This window comes from Herpailurus yagouaroundi, unplaced genomic scaffold, assembly GCF_014898765.1.
Source record: "Herpailurus yagouaroundi ecotype Mexico unplaced genomic scaffold, PumYag 140, whole genome shotgun sequence".
Lineage (NCBI taxonomy): Eukaryota > Metazoa > Chordata > Mammalia > Carnivora > Felidae > Herpailurus > Herpailurus yagouaroundi.
This window is the reverse complement of record NW_024412395.1, coordinates 79,149,777-79,169,302: the sequence shown is the minus strand read 5'-3', so window position 1 is coordinate 79,169,302 and position 19,526 is coordinate 79,149,777. Positions and strand designations below refer to the sequence as shown.

The window sequence follows — 19,526 nt, the reverse complement described above, 5'->3', positions numbered from 1 at the left end:
GTTTCACAGTATTCTCCTTTTGAAGAACTTTAGAAAGTCACTTTTATTGGCTTTTTCTTAGCCGATCCAGTGGCTAATAATCATTAGGGTAGTTTTTACTTACAGCTAAACTTCAGTTTTCTAAATAAAATAAAATTAAGAAGCACCGTTAAATAATGTTCTTTCTAATCAGAGAAAGGAGGTGAGTTGCTTATGGCTTTACAATTATTCCTCTAATTTTCACATTTTGACATAAATTCTATTTGCAATTTGGACAATGAGCTTTTCGAGAGCAATTCTGAAGAAGAAATACTCATGTTCACAGAGAATTTTGAAAGTGTTATTATTAAATTTTAATTATACTGAAACTGCTTGAAGCTTTTGAAGCCACTCAGAAATAGTGCTTTTAATATGCCTCATAAGTGATTCCTAACAAATATTTTCGAACTTCAGTGGTTTTTAAACAAGTTTTCCAACTGGTCCCCAACCAAAATGATATGAGATTTCTCAGCAATCAATGGGTTTTTTCAATGAGATCTCAACACTGACAACGAGGTGACAATTTCAAGGACAAGCAAGGTGCTCTATTTAAATACAAACGGATTTGATGACAGTCTATCAGTTACTGAGCATCTGTGCATTTCATCAGGGTCACTTTGTAATGAAAACTTTCATGATGGGGAATGTGGGGGCTTCAATCCAAGTGAGGGTGGGGAAGAATGGGGATAATAACCTTTTTCCTGTCCTAAAGCTTTTTTCCATGTGAATGACGTTGGCAAGTGAATCTTGAGAGTTTATCTGCGCCAGTATGTGCAGATTTCCAAAATTTTTTTCTTGAGACAAATTGCACCAAATGCTGCGAATTAGATCAATATCAGATTTTCTACTATTTTTTTCTTATGACTAAAAACTCTGTATCTGCCAGTTCATGAGACAGAGCGAAACAGAAAGGTTGCTCATCATGGGTCTGCTTGCAGGTCTATTTTGAATGACAATCATTTTTTAAATCAGTTAGGACCCTAAATCTTGAGATTAGTTGAGAGAATTTAGATTTAGAGTGTGGCCTGGTTTCAAGACCTGGCCTGAAATGCAACCATACTTGTAGAACTTTAGGAAAATTATTCCAATCCTAGGAAAATAAGTAAATCAAACCATCCTTAACAAAGAAAGTATAAATAGGAAATAACTGAGAAATGTGCTGACAGGTGTTCCCTGACCCGATTTATCAGATTATATTTAGCCAGTCCATATTTACAACATAGAAACTAATACCAGGACAGAACCCATATGGTAACTGAGGACAAGTACGAGACCTCTGTCCATAAGTGGAAATTGTTCAAATAGGAGGGGAGAATTTCCCCATAATATACAGGAAATATAAGGTCGTAGGTTACAAATTTATAAGATAAACATATTCCTAAGACTTTGGATTCTATGATATCACTGGCAATTGCTTGTCTAAAGAAAATTCTGTTTTAGACAGCAAAAAGGATCTAGAGGTAGATGAGCAGAATTGATATTCTGATTAATTAGGCAATCTCAAAATCATAGACTAAGGCTACTAAGGAATAAACCAGTACTGGGGCACCTACGTGGCTCAGTTGGTTAAGCATCTGACTTCAGCTCAGGTCATGATCTCATGGTTCATGAGTTTGAGCCCTACATCGGGCTCTGCTGTCAGCGCTGAGCTAGTTTCTGATCCTCTGTCTCCACCCCCACACCCCCCCCCCCCCTTTTTTTTGGGCCCCCCCCCGGCACGGGGGTGGGAGCATGCTGTCTCGAAAATAAATAAACATTAAAAAAAAAAAAAAAGAATAAACCAGTCCTCTCAGACTATGTAAGCATCGAGTTCAAGGACTGCAGCTAAGTACAGCTATGCTGAAGAGTTGAGGAGGCTTTCCAGATCAGGAAGGAAGTGCATTACCCTCCATTCACAAGGACACCATCAAATAAAGGGCATGTTTAATAACAAATTGGAAAGACTGGTGGACAATGGAATTAGCATCATTATAATAGGTATCTTTCAGAAACTAGGTACAATCTTTTTTTTTACACAAGGGAGAAAGAAATCCCAAATTCTGCTCTTATTGAGTATATGGATGTGTTTTTAAAGCTTAGCATATTTTTATGAGAATTACATTGTCGGTAGCTAATTGACATTCAATGCATTTGAGGAAAAACACAGAACATATAGAATATTTAGTTCTAACAGGTTCAGGGGTCATGTATGCTTACCATCCACGAAGGCTTGCACTGCTTTATCTACATTAAAGTCAAACTGTTGTAGCACCAGCACGATTTCATTATTGCTTTTGTTGGGAACAACTGAGCGAACTGCATAGATCTATGAGGAAAAAGAAAAGAAAAAGAAAGGTAAACACTTTAAATATTGTCCATACTGGATAGACTATAACTGTTAGAAGGCCTTGAAAAGCCAACTAATCTATCTTGCCATCAAGCAGACTCAAGCATTTCAGACCAGCAAAAGTTCATCCTGCTAATCACCTTGATACCCTTTTTATTTATGTATACATGTCCACCAAGAGCTCCTTGTTAGGACTGTGGTAGTAAGTGTGAAAAGCCAATTCTGGTTTTTCACCCTCAACCTATCCCCAAGACTAAGGATGCATACAAGAGGTGTTTTCAGTGAAGACACAGATCGTTTTCTGTCTCAAGCTCTCCTCTACACTGGCTCAGGGGGCATCTTTGGAAAACTTACAGAAATAGCCCCATGCCTCAGCTTCTCTTATCTGCACAGTGCAAGCAGTCATCTCAAAGCTCACACAAGTGTGCTGTAAAACTCCATTAATGCTTACAACGACATAAAAGTGTGGGGCATTGTACTTTTGAAATGGCAATCTTAGCCATAATACAGAATGTTCCCAAACACATTTCTAAAAATCAAACATTTAAAACATCGTAAAAGTAAATACATATATGAAAGCTAAGGATTTTAATAGGTTAAGCTAAGCTGATAATAAATTTTTAATGACCTATATGTATTTCTTAGTTAAATTTAGCATGTATTCTTTACTAATAGAATTCATTCACCTCTATCTCACAGAACTTGGAATTACTACAGTATGCTCTACTTATCTGAGCAAAACCTAACTCACCCAGCTTTCTATCAAGGGGATTATTGTAGCTGCTACTGATAGATTCTAGAGTCCTCATGGTGCAAAGGTAAGTGGTAGCCATAATGATGATCATGAAAGCACAGCACAATCTTTGTGTGTTTTTATCAATGGTTAAATTATGGCTAATTGAGTTTTAGAGTTACATGCAGTTTACTGTAATCAGATTCATGGACTACAGATTATATGGGTACGATATGTGTAATGTGACTCTCCTAACCAGAACATTTAGTTAAGTATAGTTAAATATAGCCTAGTTCCTAATTATGTCAGAAAATAGGCAGCCTATCTCATATAGATTTGTACATGAGAGTACTTAGATTATAATGAGAAAACAGCACAAGCTGGAAGTACATAACTTACACAGGTTTGACACTATTGATCAGAAAGCTGGTTTTGAACCTTGACGTTCATAAACATGTGGGTTTAACCAAGGACTCTAATGTAATATATGTATTTGTATGTATGTGTCTCAAGATTCCTTTGCTTTTTTTTTTCTATTCTCACCTTTTATAGTTCTTACTTTTTTAGATTCTATATTAAAAAATTTACTTCTTCAGATATAGGTTCCTTCTCACCTTTTCTCTTTCCCCTCTCTAAAAATCCACTCAGTGAACATTTTTTGAATGCCTATTGTGTGACAAAGGCACCAAACTTCCTGGAACTTACAGACTAGAGGGGGATGTACGTGTTGATCAAATTATCACATAAATAAATATATATGTATACATTGTGATTAATGCCATTCAATCATATGACAAGGAGACTTGACCTTATATAGGTATGTTAACATCTGAAGGACAAGTGAGAAGAGATGGGTAGGAGGTAAGAGGAAAGACATTTTAGGTAGAGGGAACAGTATGAATGTGGAGTAAGGCACAGAGGGAGGCAGAACTGAGGCTTTTAGAATATAAGCAGGGACCAGTGGTGGGCAGGGACTAAATCATGCACGGCCTACGAGGCCGTGCAAAGGCCATGTGAGGATCTCTCAACTATCCTGTCTTTTGTTAAGTGGTACTTTCTTATTCATTATCATGTTAGAAAGATAGCTTTCTCTCTATCTCTATCTCTATTATTGTGTAAGTTAAGATGTACAAGGTGTTGATTTGGTACATTTATATACTGAGAAATGATTACCACCATACCATTAGCTAATACCTCCATTCCATCACATAATTACCATTTCTTTTTTGTGGTGAGGATGTTTAGGATCTACCCTCAACAACCTTCAAGTACAGCATATAGCATTATTAGCTATCACCATATTGTATGTTAGATCCCCAGAACTTGTTATTCTCATAACTGGAAGTTTGTACTCTTTGACCAATACATCCCCTTCCCCCCCCCCCTTTTTTTTAAAGAGAAGCTGAGAGAAAAACAAGAACAAAAACACCTGCATTTAGCCAGGAAAATCACTAACAATGTGTGTCCAACAACAGATACAATTGGCTTAATAGTTACCAGTGCATTGGCGTTACATATAAACATTACATGTTACCCTTCTAATGTAGTTCTTTTAAAAAAATTTTTTTTTCAACGTTTATTCATTTTTGGGACAGAGAGAGACAGAGCATGAACGGGGGAGGGGCAGAGAGAAAGGGAGACACAGAATCAGAAACAGGCTCCAGGCTCTGAGCCATCAGCCCAGAGCCCGACGCGGGGCTCGAACTCACGGACCGCGAGATCGTGACCTGGCTGAAGTCGGACGCCCAACCGACTGCGCCACCCAGGCGCCCCCTAATGTAGTTCTTTTAAATAAAATTCTAACATTTCAAGCTACTATTGTTGGTTAGTGTTATACAAAAATCTTGAGGTGCCTGGGTGGCTCAGTTGGTTAAGGGCCTGACTCTTGATTTCACCTCGGGTCATGATTTCACGGTTTGTGGGACCGAGGTCCCCCCTCCCCAGTCAGGCTCTGCACTTACAGCTTGGAGCATGCTTGAGATGCTCTCTCTCTCTCTCTCTCTCTGCCCCTCCCTCTCTCTCTCTCTCTCTCTCTCTCTCTGAAAATAAATAAACTTTAATAAATAAAAATAAAAATAAATAAAATTTCTGAGGTGCCTGGGTGGCTCAGTTGGTTAAGCATCCGACATCGGCTCAGATCATGATCTCACAGTTTGTAGGTTTGAGCCCCGCAGCAGGCTCTGTGCTGACAACTCAGAGCCTGGAGCCTGCTTCAGATTCTGTGTCTCCCTCTCTCTCTTCCCCCCACTCTTGTGCTCTCTCTCTCTCTCTCTCTCTCTTCTCTCTCTCCCAAAAATAAACATTAACAAAACCTTAAAAATTACATTATTATTTTATCAGCCATACCCTTCTAAATAATGCAATGATTAGTTATTAATTACATTAACTGCATTATAATTACATTAGACCAAAGATTTCTTTTTTAAAAATATAGTTTATTGTCAAATTGGTTTCTATACAATGCCCAGTGCTCATCCCAACAAGTGTCCTCCTCCTTGCCCATCACCCACTTTCCTCTCTTCCCCACCCTCCATGTAGTTTGTTCTCAGTCCTTAGGAGCCTCTTATGGTTTGCCTCCCTCCTTCTCTGTAATTTTTCCCCCCCATGTAGACCAAAGTTTTCGATCCACCTGCACAGTTGTGTGATCAGTAAAGACCCAGAATTATGGAACAAACATAAAATAACTGTTCTCCCTGCTTCCAGTCTCTCCTCTGCAAAACATATTTTACTATATTAAAGTAAAACATAATATATAAACCACAGCATATAGGGACAGTTTCTTTTTAGACGTTTATACAACACTTGCCTATTCCTCTTTAAAAGGAAAAAAAAAAAAAAACAAACCACGGTCAGATACAGAAAACATCTATCCTTGTCATTTTATATATTCTAGCTCCGAACATATCCTAAGAAAATTGTCAATAACTGAGTTCTGATACTAAATCTAACTATGAATATTGCACACAATTCTCAGAGGAAGATACTTAAGATAGGAATGTCAAGTTTTAAAGAAATGGGAAAAAAGAATCTCTGCCTATTCTTAGGTATTCCATAGTAATGTTGAATTCTAGTTGTATTTCTGGGCCAAGCTCTGTGTTTGCTTTAATCCCAGGGCTTGGCTAATGTGAAGGGAGTATTGTTTTTCCACCCTCTTATTTATAAATTCACTACGTCTACTTTCCAATGAAAATGTCTTTGAGAAAGATGGAGAAATTCTGCGTGCTTATACGTGCACATAAAAATACAGGAACCTCACAGGGTCCCTATTCATGACGCAGCAGAGTTATAAAGGGTCTAAGCATTTAAATCTAAAAAAGATCTCATTATGATGTAGCTTTAAAAATAAGGAGTGGATGACAAAGGCAGTGTTATAGTGAGATTGTACTGAAAGGCTGCCTTTGCATTTGGAAATGAAGCTCCTGGAGGAATGGATCAATCAATGCGTGACTAATGGTAGTTTGCATACGGGGAACTCATAAAATTCACGCCTGCAGTGACTGTTTCGCAGAGGCTGTTTCTGGGGCTGCTTCAGACATACAGCCTTTACTCCACTGCCACAGCCCAAGCTGGTGTGCCTGCTGCTGCAGCTTCACGTCGAAGCCCACTGTTTGAAGCTGCACCTGACTGCATCCCTCCAGGGTTCTCACGCCACGAACAGAGCCGTCCAGGAGGGGTGGAGCAGGCGGCAGTGCAGGCTGCTGGGCGACGTCGGGACCTCTAGGTAGCGGTTCATTTAGCAACAGCTTTACCTTTCTCAAATCGTTCCCTTGTTTGGCTTCTACTAATTTAAATCCGGTTTGGCAAATTCAGTTTGCAATTGAGAAATCCGCCTTTTGCATCTCAGAAGTTGTTTTGATTTTACCTTCAGCGGTTTAATCTCTCCTGCCTTCCTCTCTCTGGGGCTTTCTATCTGGCCGGGCAGGCTTTGCCCCGTTCTGCCTCAGGCCCGCCCTGCTGGCGTTTCGCCTGCACTGAGCAGCCAGGCAGAGTGGCTTTCACAGACACTGCTCAGTTTCAGTTTCCCACATTAACCTCCCTCCCCTGGACTTGCGCTGTCTGCTTTAAGAGCTGTTAGCAGATTTCCTCATTCACACTGTGCATTTTTTGAACCTGTCTGTGATGACTCCTTAGAAATTCTTCTTGGCTTACTGATGAGTCACTTAGACTGTGTCTGAGTTTCAAAAACGGTTCTCTGACCAAAGTTTTCAATCCACCTACACAGCTGTGTGATCAGTAGAGACCCAGTATTATCAAATAAACATAAAATAACTGCTCTCTCTGCTTCCGGCATCTCCTCTGCAAATTCATTCCGAGGTTCCTGCCAGACTGCACTTCCTAAAGTATAATCATGGCCATTCTACTCCCTTTCTTGAGAAGAAAGCTAAATCTCTACAATTGAGCATTCATGGCCATCAGCAGCTCCAGCCTGCCCTTCCCAACGCCCCTCTCGCTCTGCCCAGTGTTGGCTCCCCACCCCCACCCCTGTGAGCTTTGTCCTTGACAGGAGAGGTGTCTGCTTGTCCGAATCTTAGAGTCCAGCTGAAGTGCCACGTATTCCGTGGGGTCCTTCTCCACTAGCCCTGCCAGAAGTCACCCTGCCTCCTTACAATTCCCACAGCTCTTACCAGCAGGTGTCTCTTTACACTTAGCGCCTTCTACCCTACATGCTGAGTGTGTACGTGCCGTGCTTACTAGATGGTAAGCGGCATGAGGGCAAGAGTCCTCCGCTCAGACACCTCTGCATAGTCAACATGCCCACCCCGCCTGACTGATCATGTGCATGTGTAGGTATTTAACAACTATTTGCTGAGTGAGACAATGCCAACTTGTAGCTGTATCTAGCTGCTATTTGGGGTCAAAGGCCTATTCTGCGAGCAGGTTTGGGCCATCCTATCACTCTGCGTTTGCCATCCACAATAATATGGGGGTGGAGGTCAGGTGACTATGATGTGACCTAAACATTATATGGGTAGGAGAATGTGTATATGTCCTCTAAATTTCAATAACAGAGATGGGAGGAATATTTATGAGATCTGATCATGTTAGGTACTGTATTTTGTGAAATTTTAAAAATATAAAATAGCATAGTAAGTGCCTATCATTCCAAAGGTCAGCCCAGCAGACAGATGTTGGTTGAGCCCCCACTAAGTGACAGGCACAGAGAACACAGAGGGGAACAGATACAGTTCCTGCCCTGAAGGGGACAGTGGAGCAGTGGAGCCAGAACCGTTTGCACCTGAAAGTGTATAGTAACCCTGTGCTGTCTTTATGAGCAAGGTACTGTGGTACTCCAGAGAAAGAACCAGTAAAGTTTGCCTGGAGAAGGCAGATTACAGAGGAGACAGCTAAATGTCTTAGGAGCTTTGAACTGAAACCAACCTATATTCTAATCTTGGCCCTGCTCCATCCTAGCTCTAGGACCCTGGATGAACTGTTTAAACTGTCAAAACTTGGTTTTGCAGCTGTAAAATGAGGATATGACCTGCTAGAGTCTCAGTAAAAATGAAAAGAGATGATGCATGTTAAGTGTTGGATATAGAATTTGGCACATATTAGCTGCTCAATAAATTTTAAAAAGAAAACGGTTGGCACATTTACACTGGGCCATGAAGGAGAAGGGTCCCTCTAGGTGTAAAAATCGGCACGCCTTTGAAATGGACAGAATATGTGGCTAGGGTGCTGGTGAAAATTTATTTGTATACCTCTCTCCTTAAGAACCTTCCTGTACAGCCTCACTGAGCAGTCAGCAGACCCGAGACTCTCCTGAAGCCCTCCCTCACCTGCAAGCTGATGTACCATAAGGAAGCCCATCACTGCTTCCCCTCTTCCGGCCTGCTCATTCTTTATTTGCTCACCAAATGCTTTCTGTGATCAAGTACCATACTAGTGGCTGGATATAGCACTAACGAAACAGATACTGTCATTACAAACCCATAGAGGAAAAGAGCAGTGAATATATAAATTTAAAATGTGTATTACTGCAACTCACACTAAGTGAGTGATATGTAGGAAGCAATCAGAATGTAGTGACAAAGATCACTGAGGTCAGGAAGTAACTTGGCAGAAAAGCCAAGTGGGCTAATCAGAGTCTCTGCCTTGGGAGTCTGGACTTTTTCATACAAAGGGAGAGAAGAAAATAGGGATGAAGAGGGGCTGTTCTGGAGCTGCCTCACTTCCTGCCTTGCCTGCTTCTTTAGCTCTTCTTGAAGTCCCATAAGACCCTACCCCAGACCTTTATAATAACTTCTTTTACTTGCACTAGTTTGAGAGGGTTTCATTTTCTACAATAAGCAGCAAGTGCTAGACACAACACTAGCAGCCAGGGCTGGAAATAAAAATAATAAAGCCAAATAATCAATTCAATTGGCAAAAGGGAGAAACAGATGACTTTACAGGTAAATCCAGTTAGAATGTGAAGGACAGAAGGGAGAAGGCCCATGAGCCTTGTTCACGTACCTCTTCTAGCAACTTGTGTTGGCATAATTACTTATGTGACTATTTGTCCCACTGGGACATGAGCCCCTGAGTGAGAGAGATCACATTTACATATCTACTGGGTCTAGAACAATGGGCGGCATCAGAAGATGATCGATGAATGTACAACTGAATGAACTAAAGGAAGTAGGAAGCCTAGTAATACGGCCACTGAAATATTACAGTTTTATTTGTCCATTTTCCCCCCAGTGCGTTTCTGAAATTCAGTGTAAAGTATTACAGGATTAAAAAGTATTCCAGCCCAAAGTGAACGGAGTGCCTCCTAGGTACCAGGAGGATGGTATATGGCTGTATACCGTGTATGTGGTGTACATGGCTGGTCCTAGCCCTGAGGAGCCTGCAGTGTTGTTGCTCCATCCCACCCCCTACCCTAAGGACAGCAGTCAAACAGCCAGCAACCTCCTTTGCACACCAGTGAGAACCAGAGTTATTTATGGGTTTGCCATTCTTGCAACTTTGAAAGGAATTTTATAATCAGCTTTGGTCACATTTCTCAAATGCTGAGCCGTTCAGAGATGCCTTAAACACAGCTCATCTGTGTATGTTTTGCTTCACTTGCTGGACCACTAATATCCACACACTAATGAAGGCAGTTCTCTCAAGAATCTTCTTGAGGAAGAAAATACTCTTTGTAGACCAGTATCCCGGCATCATGGATAATGCTATAATTTAATTGCCTTTTCTAACATCTACTTTCTGCCAGCGGAAAAAAAAAAATATGCATGAGGTGTTGTCATGTTCTACTTGGCTGACTTTCTGGGAATTAACACCAGGGGTACAAATCAAAATTAACTTTTTTTTTTTTTCTTTTTGGCAGGAAACCAGGATTAGAAGGAATAATGAAGATTTGAAGGTGGAAAAAAATGAGATGTGTCTTCTCAAACTTTAAAGTACATTCACATCATCTAGGAATCTGATCAGAATGCAGAATCTGATTCATGGGTGCTTGGGGTGGAGCCCAAAATTCTGCATTTCTAATAAGCTCCCAGGGGATATACATGCTGCTTGTCCGCAGATGTGGTTGGCATAATAATGGCCCCCAAAGACATACATGCCCCCAGTCCCCTGGAACCTATGAATATGTTAGGTTACACACAAATTAAGATTGCATAGAATTAAGGTTGTTAGCTGACTTTAAAATGGGGAGATTATCCTGGATTATCTCAGTGGGCCCACTATAACCACAGCATCTTTCTAAGTGGAAGGAGGAAGAAAGTCAATGTCGGAGTATGCAATGTGAGAAAGACCTGACCAGCCACTGCTAAGTCCGAAGATGAAAGGGGGCCATGACCAAGGAGTGCAGGCAGCTTCCAGAAGCTGGAAAAGGAAAGAAAACAAATTCTGCACCTACAGCCTCCAGAGAGGAACATAGCCCTTGCCAACATCTTGATTCTAGCCCAATAAGAACCATCTGGATTTCCAATTCCATCAATGTAAGATAATCAATTCATGTTATTTAAAGCTACTAAATTTGTGGTGATTTGCTACAACAAAGGGAAACTAGTACAATGGGCCACAATTTGAGGAGTGAAGGTCTACACCGTTCTTCTTATTAAAATGGAGATGTCTTTCCCTTGCTCACCAACTAATCTCTTTTTAAAAAAATACACCATCCTGTTCCCCCATCCCACACACATATTTTGAGGGAATTCTAACTATTCATTCAAGCCAGATTTTGTGAGGTAAAGTGACATGAATCTGACACAATCTTTGCCTCCAGGAACTGACAAGCAGTGGGAAAATAAGGCAAAATCATAAATAACAACTAGTTCAAGGATCATTTTGACAAAGAAATCATCTGATTTCACGTGTTCTCTCTGCTCTCTTTCACTACCCCCAACAGGTTCCCTTTGCTTTTCACCTGGACTCTGGAAAAAGCTTTCTGATTGGATTCTCTGGCTTGGTTTCTCCTCTCTCCAATCCATCTTAAAACAATCACTGTACAATTAATCTCCCCAAAATGGTTGAGTGTGCTAATCTGACCAAGGGAAGGAGCTGGCAATGAGAAAGGATTTGAGCAGAGGAAAGACAGGAGGTGAATTCTGAAACAAAGTCCTGGAGGAAATGAAGGAAAACGGTATCAAAATCCATGTGGAAAAACAAGGTTTGGAAAGGAGTGGAGATTCTTCTCTCTCATTCTCAAATTCTAAGAAAGTGAAGCTATAATGGAAATTTGAGATCGTGAAGAGGAAAATGTAAGGAGATTATTTCCTAATTGAGAGTGTTAGAGCTTGCTTCAGGGCTTAAAAAGTGGGAACAGGCTTAGAGCTGCCTTATGGGAAGGTGATGGGAGTGGCCTCTATACGTGGAAGAATGCTGAGCAGGAGTGAGCAACCACGAATGTTGGATAGTGCAGATTTGTCATGATTTTCCCTAGACTGTTCAGTAAGCCCAGAGCAGAGATAAGGAATGATTCAAGGTTATAAACTCTAAGGAACACACTAGGACATCCTAGAGCTCAGGGATATGGGGCATGAGAATCATAAATGTAACCGATCAAGGCTTCTGTGGTCTATGAAGAGGGATGATGGACTAGGAGTAGGGAGAGGCTGAGGGATCAAAGATCCTGTTGAGAACCCAGAGCAGATGTCAAAGAGAGCAAGAGGCTAAGAAAGGTCATTATAAAAAGGATGTGGCCAGAGAGAGGATGTTAGATACTTCCAGTCCGTGGTCCTCGTCTTCCAGAGTGTAAATATAATCCTTTTCCTAAAGACCAGCCCTTCACTTTTTTCAAGGAACCAAAAGTATGCCCCAGAATTCCATCTGTTATAAAGTAAATGTATGTTCTTCAGCAGTTTTTTTTTTTTTTTTTTAATCAGCTGTGCTTCCCAAGCTTTTACCACATTGGCCAAGCTCCTCTAAGTGTATCTGACTGAAATGTGCTTCTATAAAAGAAGCTTATTGTTCCTGAAGTGGTTGGATCTGAGCAGAGGACTGTGGGACCTGCACCTGTCCTGGTTGGGCTCCATTTATCCATTAAAGGAATCTAAGATGGCACTAACACTTTTAGGAGCCACACCAATTACTGGCTGAGATGGAGCTTACTTTGCTGCTAACATACCCTAGGTTGTTTCTGTGACCAGTGTCCCCTGTTCCATACTTGTGCACCAACTAGAATGCAAGTGTAGGATTTTGCATTCACCTTTGTTAAATTTCAATCTGTAAATTCTGACCTATCCCTCAAGCCAGCTGTTAGCCTTTAGAACCTTGCTTTCGCCACCAAAATCAGGGAGTGCATTAGCCATTCCTTCTGACCTTGCACCATTTTTTAAATTAGTTGAGATCTTGTATATCTTATCCAAATTGATTTGAATTTGGATGGGCCAGAGCCAAGTACAGAAGCCAGAGTATTACTACAAGAACTTCCTTCGGAGCTAATATTTACCTCCTAATCCATGTTCATTTGTTTATTCATTCAGTAAGTCACAATGTACAGACTATGCTAAAAGCTGGACTGTAGGTGGTGACAGATACACTCCTCGACCAGCTTTGGAGTTTATAGTGTAGGAAGGCAGATGGTTGATGAATGCTACAGAAGGGGAAATAAAGATGCTTTGGGTGCTGATAACAGGAGAACCTATCCCTAGAGTCAGGGAAACCCCCACCTGAGAACTGAGGATGAAGGGTGATTAAGACCCAGAGGGGTCAGGGGGGAAGAGATAGGAGTGTTCCAAGAAAAGCACACAACATCTGTTAATGGACAGGACAGAGTGACTAGGAGCACGTTCAAAGCAATGATGGTCCAGGATTGTGGGAGCATTAAAGGTTCAAAGGAAGGGGATTTTGGATGAAGCTGGATTGAAAGGCATGGGGCAAAGATGTGCAGGGCCCTGCAAGCCATCTTCTAATTTTGAGCCTTATTCTGAGGGCAAGCCATCGAACGGTTTTACTCAGAAGAGGAGAGTGGTATTTGCATATTCGAGAAGGTCACTGTGGTCTCTATGTGGATTAGCAGGAGGAGGTCAAGTGGATGGCAGGATTCTAATGCAGTGTCCAGGGAACAGAAAATAGACAAAGACGGGGCAGTTTAAAGAATGACTCACTTACAAATTAGTTGGGAGGAAGTGACTGATTTGTGTGTAAGGAGATGCGAAGAACGAGGAGGACAAAGGAATATGGATGGCCCAGGTTTCTGACTTGAACATTTATGTGGATAGCGGTGTCATCTGAGAGATGAGGAGCCATGGTAGAGATGGAGCACTATTCTTGAGGTATCCACATATCCAGATACTTAGAGAGCAGCTGGACCTCTGAATCTGCAGCTCCAAGGAAGAACTGAGCCAAGAAAACAGATTTGGGCACTGTCAGCATCAAATATTGGTTCTCAGCCCTGACTGCAAACTGAAATTACCTGGTGAATTTTAAAAATATTCCTACACCCAGGCCCCATATCCAACAATTAAATCTGGGCCTGGTCATTGATTATTTTTTTGTTTTCTTAGTGATTTTAATGTCTATCCAGACTCTGAGAACCATGAATGAGAGATATGGGAAGTCATAGATAGGGTGGGGCAGTGTGGAAGAAAAAGAAAGTGGCATGGGACAGACCTCCTTTTAGGTATAACTGCTCACCTATCAACTCATTTACCTGAAAGCACTATCTAGCCACCCACACTTCCATTATTTATGCAACATTATAACTCCAAAAATATCAGTTCTAGTTTAGGACAGTTTTACTGTTAGAGAGGGCATTCCAGTTATCTACTGCTTCATAAAAAGTCACCCCAAAACTTTGTGGTTTAAAAACAGCAACCTGTAATTTTTCAACATTTTTGTGGGTCACGAATCTGGGAGGAGTTCAGCTGAGTGGGTCTGGCTTTGGGTCTCGTGTATGTAGATGGAGGAGCCAGTAGAGTCAGGCAGAGGAATGCAGGTACAGGTGGGGTCTGGCTGGGCATCTCTCTGTATTTATGTATCTCAGCAATTCTCCGTGTGGCCTCTCCTTGTGGGCTAGTCTGGGATTCCCCACGGCATGGTGGGCTTAGAACAGTTAGATTGTTTCTATGGCAGCCCAGGGGACCAGCACGGGTGTCCCAACTAGTAAAAAAAAAAAAAAAAAAAGCTGAACCACCTAGCTTCAGAAGTCACATAGTGTTACCTCCTTTTTACTGTCCTGGTCAGCTAGTTCCAAAAACCTACCTAATTTTAAGGGGAGGGGCACAGACCCCACTTCTCAATGGGAGAAATATTGTTATAGCTATTGGAGAATACAATCTACTCAAAGGGTTGAAAACAACAGCCACCACCCAGATTTCTTTCCATCAATTCTAGATCTATACCTTGCAAAGTCACTGTACATTTGAGGGAAGAAAAAGCAAATTAATTTAACTGTTGTTATAATACTAAATGAAAATTGGTATCTTAAAGTTATACAACTTCTCTAATTTCTAGAAATAACCTGATGACTTGTAGACCAAGAGATACTCACATGGACTTTTCTCCCATCTAAAGAAATAGTCAAGTTAAAATCAGATAACCAAACGTCTTAAATCTTTTAATTTAGTCCATGATAAATTTTTCATTGTAGAATTCTGACCTTTAATCTGACACTTGTAGGTTTAAAAAATATGTATCAAATGGCTGCTATTAGCAGCACTGGCCCCTGTAATCCACATGGAGACAAGGAATGAGCTTCATACACATTTCATTTTATCCATTTAGCTAGCATGGATTCAGTGTCTCCCTGCATGTTTACTGTACTTGTGCTTGATCCCTCATATTTTCCCAGAACTGCCAGTTAGATTTGCACAAAACTTAGGGCAGGGTGAGCCCCTGAGCCCACTGGAAGCCTGTTTTCAGCCAGCCTGTTACACCCACACCGTGTTAGGACTTGGGTAAATATTCTGTCTAGTTATTTTCTCTGATGAATTCCACATTTGGACTTATTAGTGAGGACACAAACAAAGGGGGGCAATGTTATTTTTACAGGGAATTTTAGTTTTGAGATTTTAATCAGAATAGAAAAGTAAGGTGCTTTTAATTGATCTTCTGCTTCTAATTTAGAATATTCAGTAAAAATCATTCCTCCCTTTCTTTGGAATTTAAGCTCTCCACTTTGGGGGAAAAAGGTAATTAAAGAAGTCTACTTTCCCCATGGATTTTTTTCCCTCTGCTCATTCACAGAACTTTTCAGATAAAGAGTACCACGGAGATATAAGTCACTATTACCAGTTAATCAATACCAGAATGAAAAAGTTAATTACCCATTAGTCAATACCAGAATAGAGGAGTTAAATTAATCTCTAAATTATATCAACTTTGGATATTTCTTCATTGTGGCATGAAGTAAGGAGACTATCTGAACGCCACAGAAACCAGGAACACTCACTTTTGGGGGAAGTGTACTTGTTCACCTACATACTATGTTTTAATTCCAATGGGTTTGACCAAGTCAAAACACACAGGCTGGTTTCAACATCAGTAAAAATTATCATCTGACTGATTAGATTTTGTTTTCCCCATAATTTAATGAGTTTCACTTGCTTTTCCTCTAAAAGCAGTAGAAAGTTAAAACTTGTTTGCACATTCAGCCTTAGTTGAAGAGCTGAAATTACAATCTCAGCCAATAAAAAAGCCAAAAGGGGAACAAATGTCCACTGATGGATAAGTGGATAAAGAAATGTGGTATGTACTGCAATGGAATAGTAGTAGCTGCAATGGAATAGTAGTAGCCTTAAAAAAGAAGGAAATCCTCTCATATGTGACAACAGGGAAGAATTCTGAGGACACTATGCTGAGGGAAATAAGTCAGACACATGACGAATATGGCATGACTCCACCATATGACGTATCTAAACAGTCAAACTCCTATAGAAGCAGAGAGTAACAACAAGGGTGGCCAGAGTCTGGGGGAAAAGAAAATGAGAAGTTGCTGTCAACAGGTATAAAGTTTCAGTTATGCAAGACGATTAAGTTCGAGGGATGTGCTGTGTGACACTGTGTCTACAGTCAACAATAATACATTGTATGGTTAAAGAGAGTAGATCTCATGTGAAGTGTTCTTACCACAATAAGAGAAAAACTGTTAACTTTAAGTTACATAACTGATCCCCATCATCATTTCAATACATTTTTACTGGTAATTATCTTCAAGGATTGAGAAGCAGAGTTCTGAAGGGTCTGTAGACAGTGTGGCATTAGAAATGCCCTACTAGTGAACAACAAATGGAGCATAGGGCTGGTTTAATCAAATTCCTTTATTTTACAAGAAAGCAGGTACAGAGAGGTTATGTCCTACTTTTGAATTGAGGCAGCTAATTTGTATCACAGCTAAGACTGACTCCATGGTCTCTGATCCACGACACAGTCCCCTTTTCCAGTCTTATAAGACACCTATAAGGTGGGAAGGACCATGAATTCACCCAACGTTAGAGTTGGAGAGGGTTTTGGAAATCCTCTACATGAATTCTCTCATTTGGCAGATAAAGAAACTGAAGTCCAGAGAGGTTACACAGTCTACCAAAGGACACAAAGTTTTTTCAGTAGAATGAACATGTTAGAAATAGACTACATTTTTAATAGAAAATGGGACCCACAAATCATCATTGGTCCAAGAAGTTAAGAACCCCTATACTAGTGGCAGTATGGCTCAGCTTGCTAAGGGAAGGAGGATTCTGGAGTTTGCATTTTAATTTACTAATTAACAATGGTTCTCAAACTTTCTATTAATTCTTTTCAATGAACATATAAATCTCATGCTTTTCTCTTATACGACTGAATTTCAAAATAGGTATTTCAATTTCATTTTTTACTATAAATGTTTGCTATATGCTCAAATATTGTGGTACCATGGAAATCTCTCTCTGCGGGAAGCAGAGCTGAACCCAAGCCACGCTCCCCACAGGATGCTCCCAGCCAGTGACTGTGATGGTACATGGTGGTGGAAGATCATTCCCAAAGGATACAGGACCCTTCCAGCCGACAGCTTTGGCCTCAGGACTCCCCTTCCGCGGAAACATCCTTCAAACCACACTCCAAGCTCAGACTCTTCCTACCCGACTTTCCCTTCATCTCTCTCTTCTTTCAAAGACACCAGACCTGCACACAGTGTGTAGACTCTCTCTGCTTGCTCATGCTTCCTCTCTCTTTTTATAAGCACTCCCTCTCTTCTCCTACCTCTAAGAAATCTCTTGCTCCTCTAATCATCTGGCATCTACCTCTTGGAGGACTCAAACAAACACAAACAGTCTTTTTCTAATTACTCCTGTCTTTCCCCACTGACATTCTAATGCTTGCCCCAAACCAGGGAGACATCATCCACTCTTTCCTCCCTTCTTCCTCATGGCTGAGGACCTCCATTACAGAATCTTGGCTCAGTTATTTAGCTCTATATTGGTTAACAAATATTTTAGGGGCATAAAGTCTATGATACTGCTATTACAGGAGTCATTGGGTACACAACTAAATTAAAAGTCCATTTGTGTTTATAAGGAGCATGTAATCAAGTTGTAGAGAAATGATGTACAGAGAAAGAGAAGCTTTAATAATAACGCAAGCAGCACACTTTTAAGTGCTGAATCTATCTAATCTCATCTAATCTAATCTAACGTACCTGGATAGATTTTTAGTGCTCAAGGTCAGAAGAGAGAAAACCATTGTATCCTTGTCATTTTTTAAAAAAATCTGTACCAACTGGATAATTTAATATGAAGGATCATTGTGAGAAACAGCTAGAGTATTGGTGAAGCGCCCATAAATTCCAAGAGATTGCCAACAGAGGTAACTTCTTCCCTGCTGCCCAAAGTCTTAATTTTTGGTGTGTTCTTGTATATTTTAGCATTAACCATCTCTGTTTACATATACCTCTCAGCCATAGTGCAAAAGGGGCTCCTTTTCTAGCAAAAGGCTGGAAGCAGGGGGGCAGGAGAAGCCGAACAGAAACACTGTGAATTCCAATCATGTAACCTAGAAAAAGCAATGTGATGCTAATCCTGCAATAGTAAATTTCTTCTTATCCCCTGAAACTGATGCTGACATTTCCATTTATTCATTCAGTTCCTTTAGACTCCCTGTCAAATCTCTTCTAGTTGCCAAGCAACAATAACAGCAGTTCTGTACATAAGCATTAGGCAATAACTATTGCCAATGTTTCTCCTTCCTTTGAAAGGGAAATTTAATGACCCTTTCCTATGAGAAAATGATGACAAGAACCTGTCTGTGGTGAAACTTGGAAGCTGTTTGTGTGGTTTGTGTTTTTGCTGTTCGAATTCAAGGACTGGGCTCAACTGATTTAAACACTCCTACAAAATTATGAAATTAAGATTTGCCTCAAAGCTTGCGTGATTTGGTCTTTAGAAACAACTGTGTATCATACACCTGAAACTAATATAATACTGTATGTTAACTACACTGGAATTAAAAAAAAAACAAACACAACAGTGTATCATTAAAACTATTCCACATCCTATGAAATGAGTTCTCTGTTAAATGAAGTTAATATTTCACAGATGCTCTGATCCTGCTAAAATTTCTTTAATCAAATGCTTGGGTTTTTCTGATCATACTCCACTCCACATAAAGCCTTGAACTATATTTTAGTACTTTGTGAAAACACAGATCAAGATAGTTACAGGGAAAAAAAAGATAAAATGAGACATCTGCCCATCTGTTGAGGACAGACTCTAGGACACACAGTCTACCTCAGTCATCTGTAGAAATGTTGAGATGACCCTTCTCTGTCCCCACAGTGGACTAGAGGCTCTTCTATTCTTCCTTCTTCATTTTAATGACTCTCTATTATTACTGTTTACAACCCAATTTACCTCTATAACTTTACCAGCTCTAAAAGCTATTTACAATAAGTGGTATATCCCAACAAGTATATTCTAGACTAAGCTATTCCCCATTTCCATATCATTCTGTTTTCTAGCCTCACTTATTTTTTGTGAAGCTTAGCAATAGCTATAAAAGTTTGAAAAAGTCAAGTCCAGTTTTATGTTCTTTTTCTCATTTGGG

General features: G+C 40.4%; 1 protein-coding gene across 2 annotated transcripts in view; it reads right to left on the bottom strand.

Annotated features, from left to right (window-relative positions):
* The window catches only part of SPATS2L (spermatogenesis associated serine rich 2 like), a 144,004-nt gene that overhangs the window by 58,170 nt on the left and 66,308 nt on the right, over nucleotides 1-19,526 (bottom strand). For both annotated transcript variants that reach the window (XM_040475794.1, XM_040475795.1), the window contains exon 3: nucleotides 2,215-2,323. In XM_040475794.1, coding sequence (XP_040331728.1) covers nucleotides 2,215-2,323 — 109 coding nt within the window. The remainder of the gene's footprint in view (nucleotides 1-2,214; nucleotides 2,324-19,526) is intronic.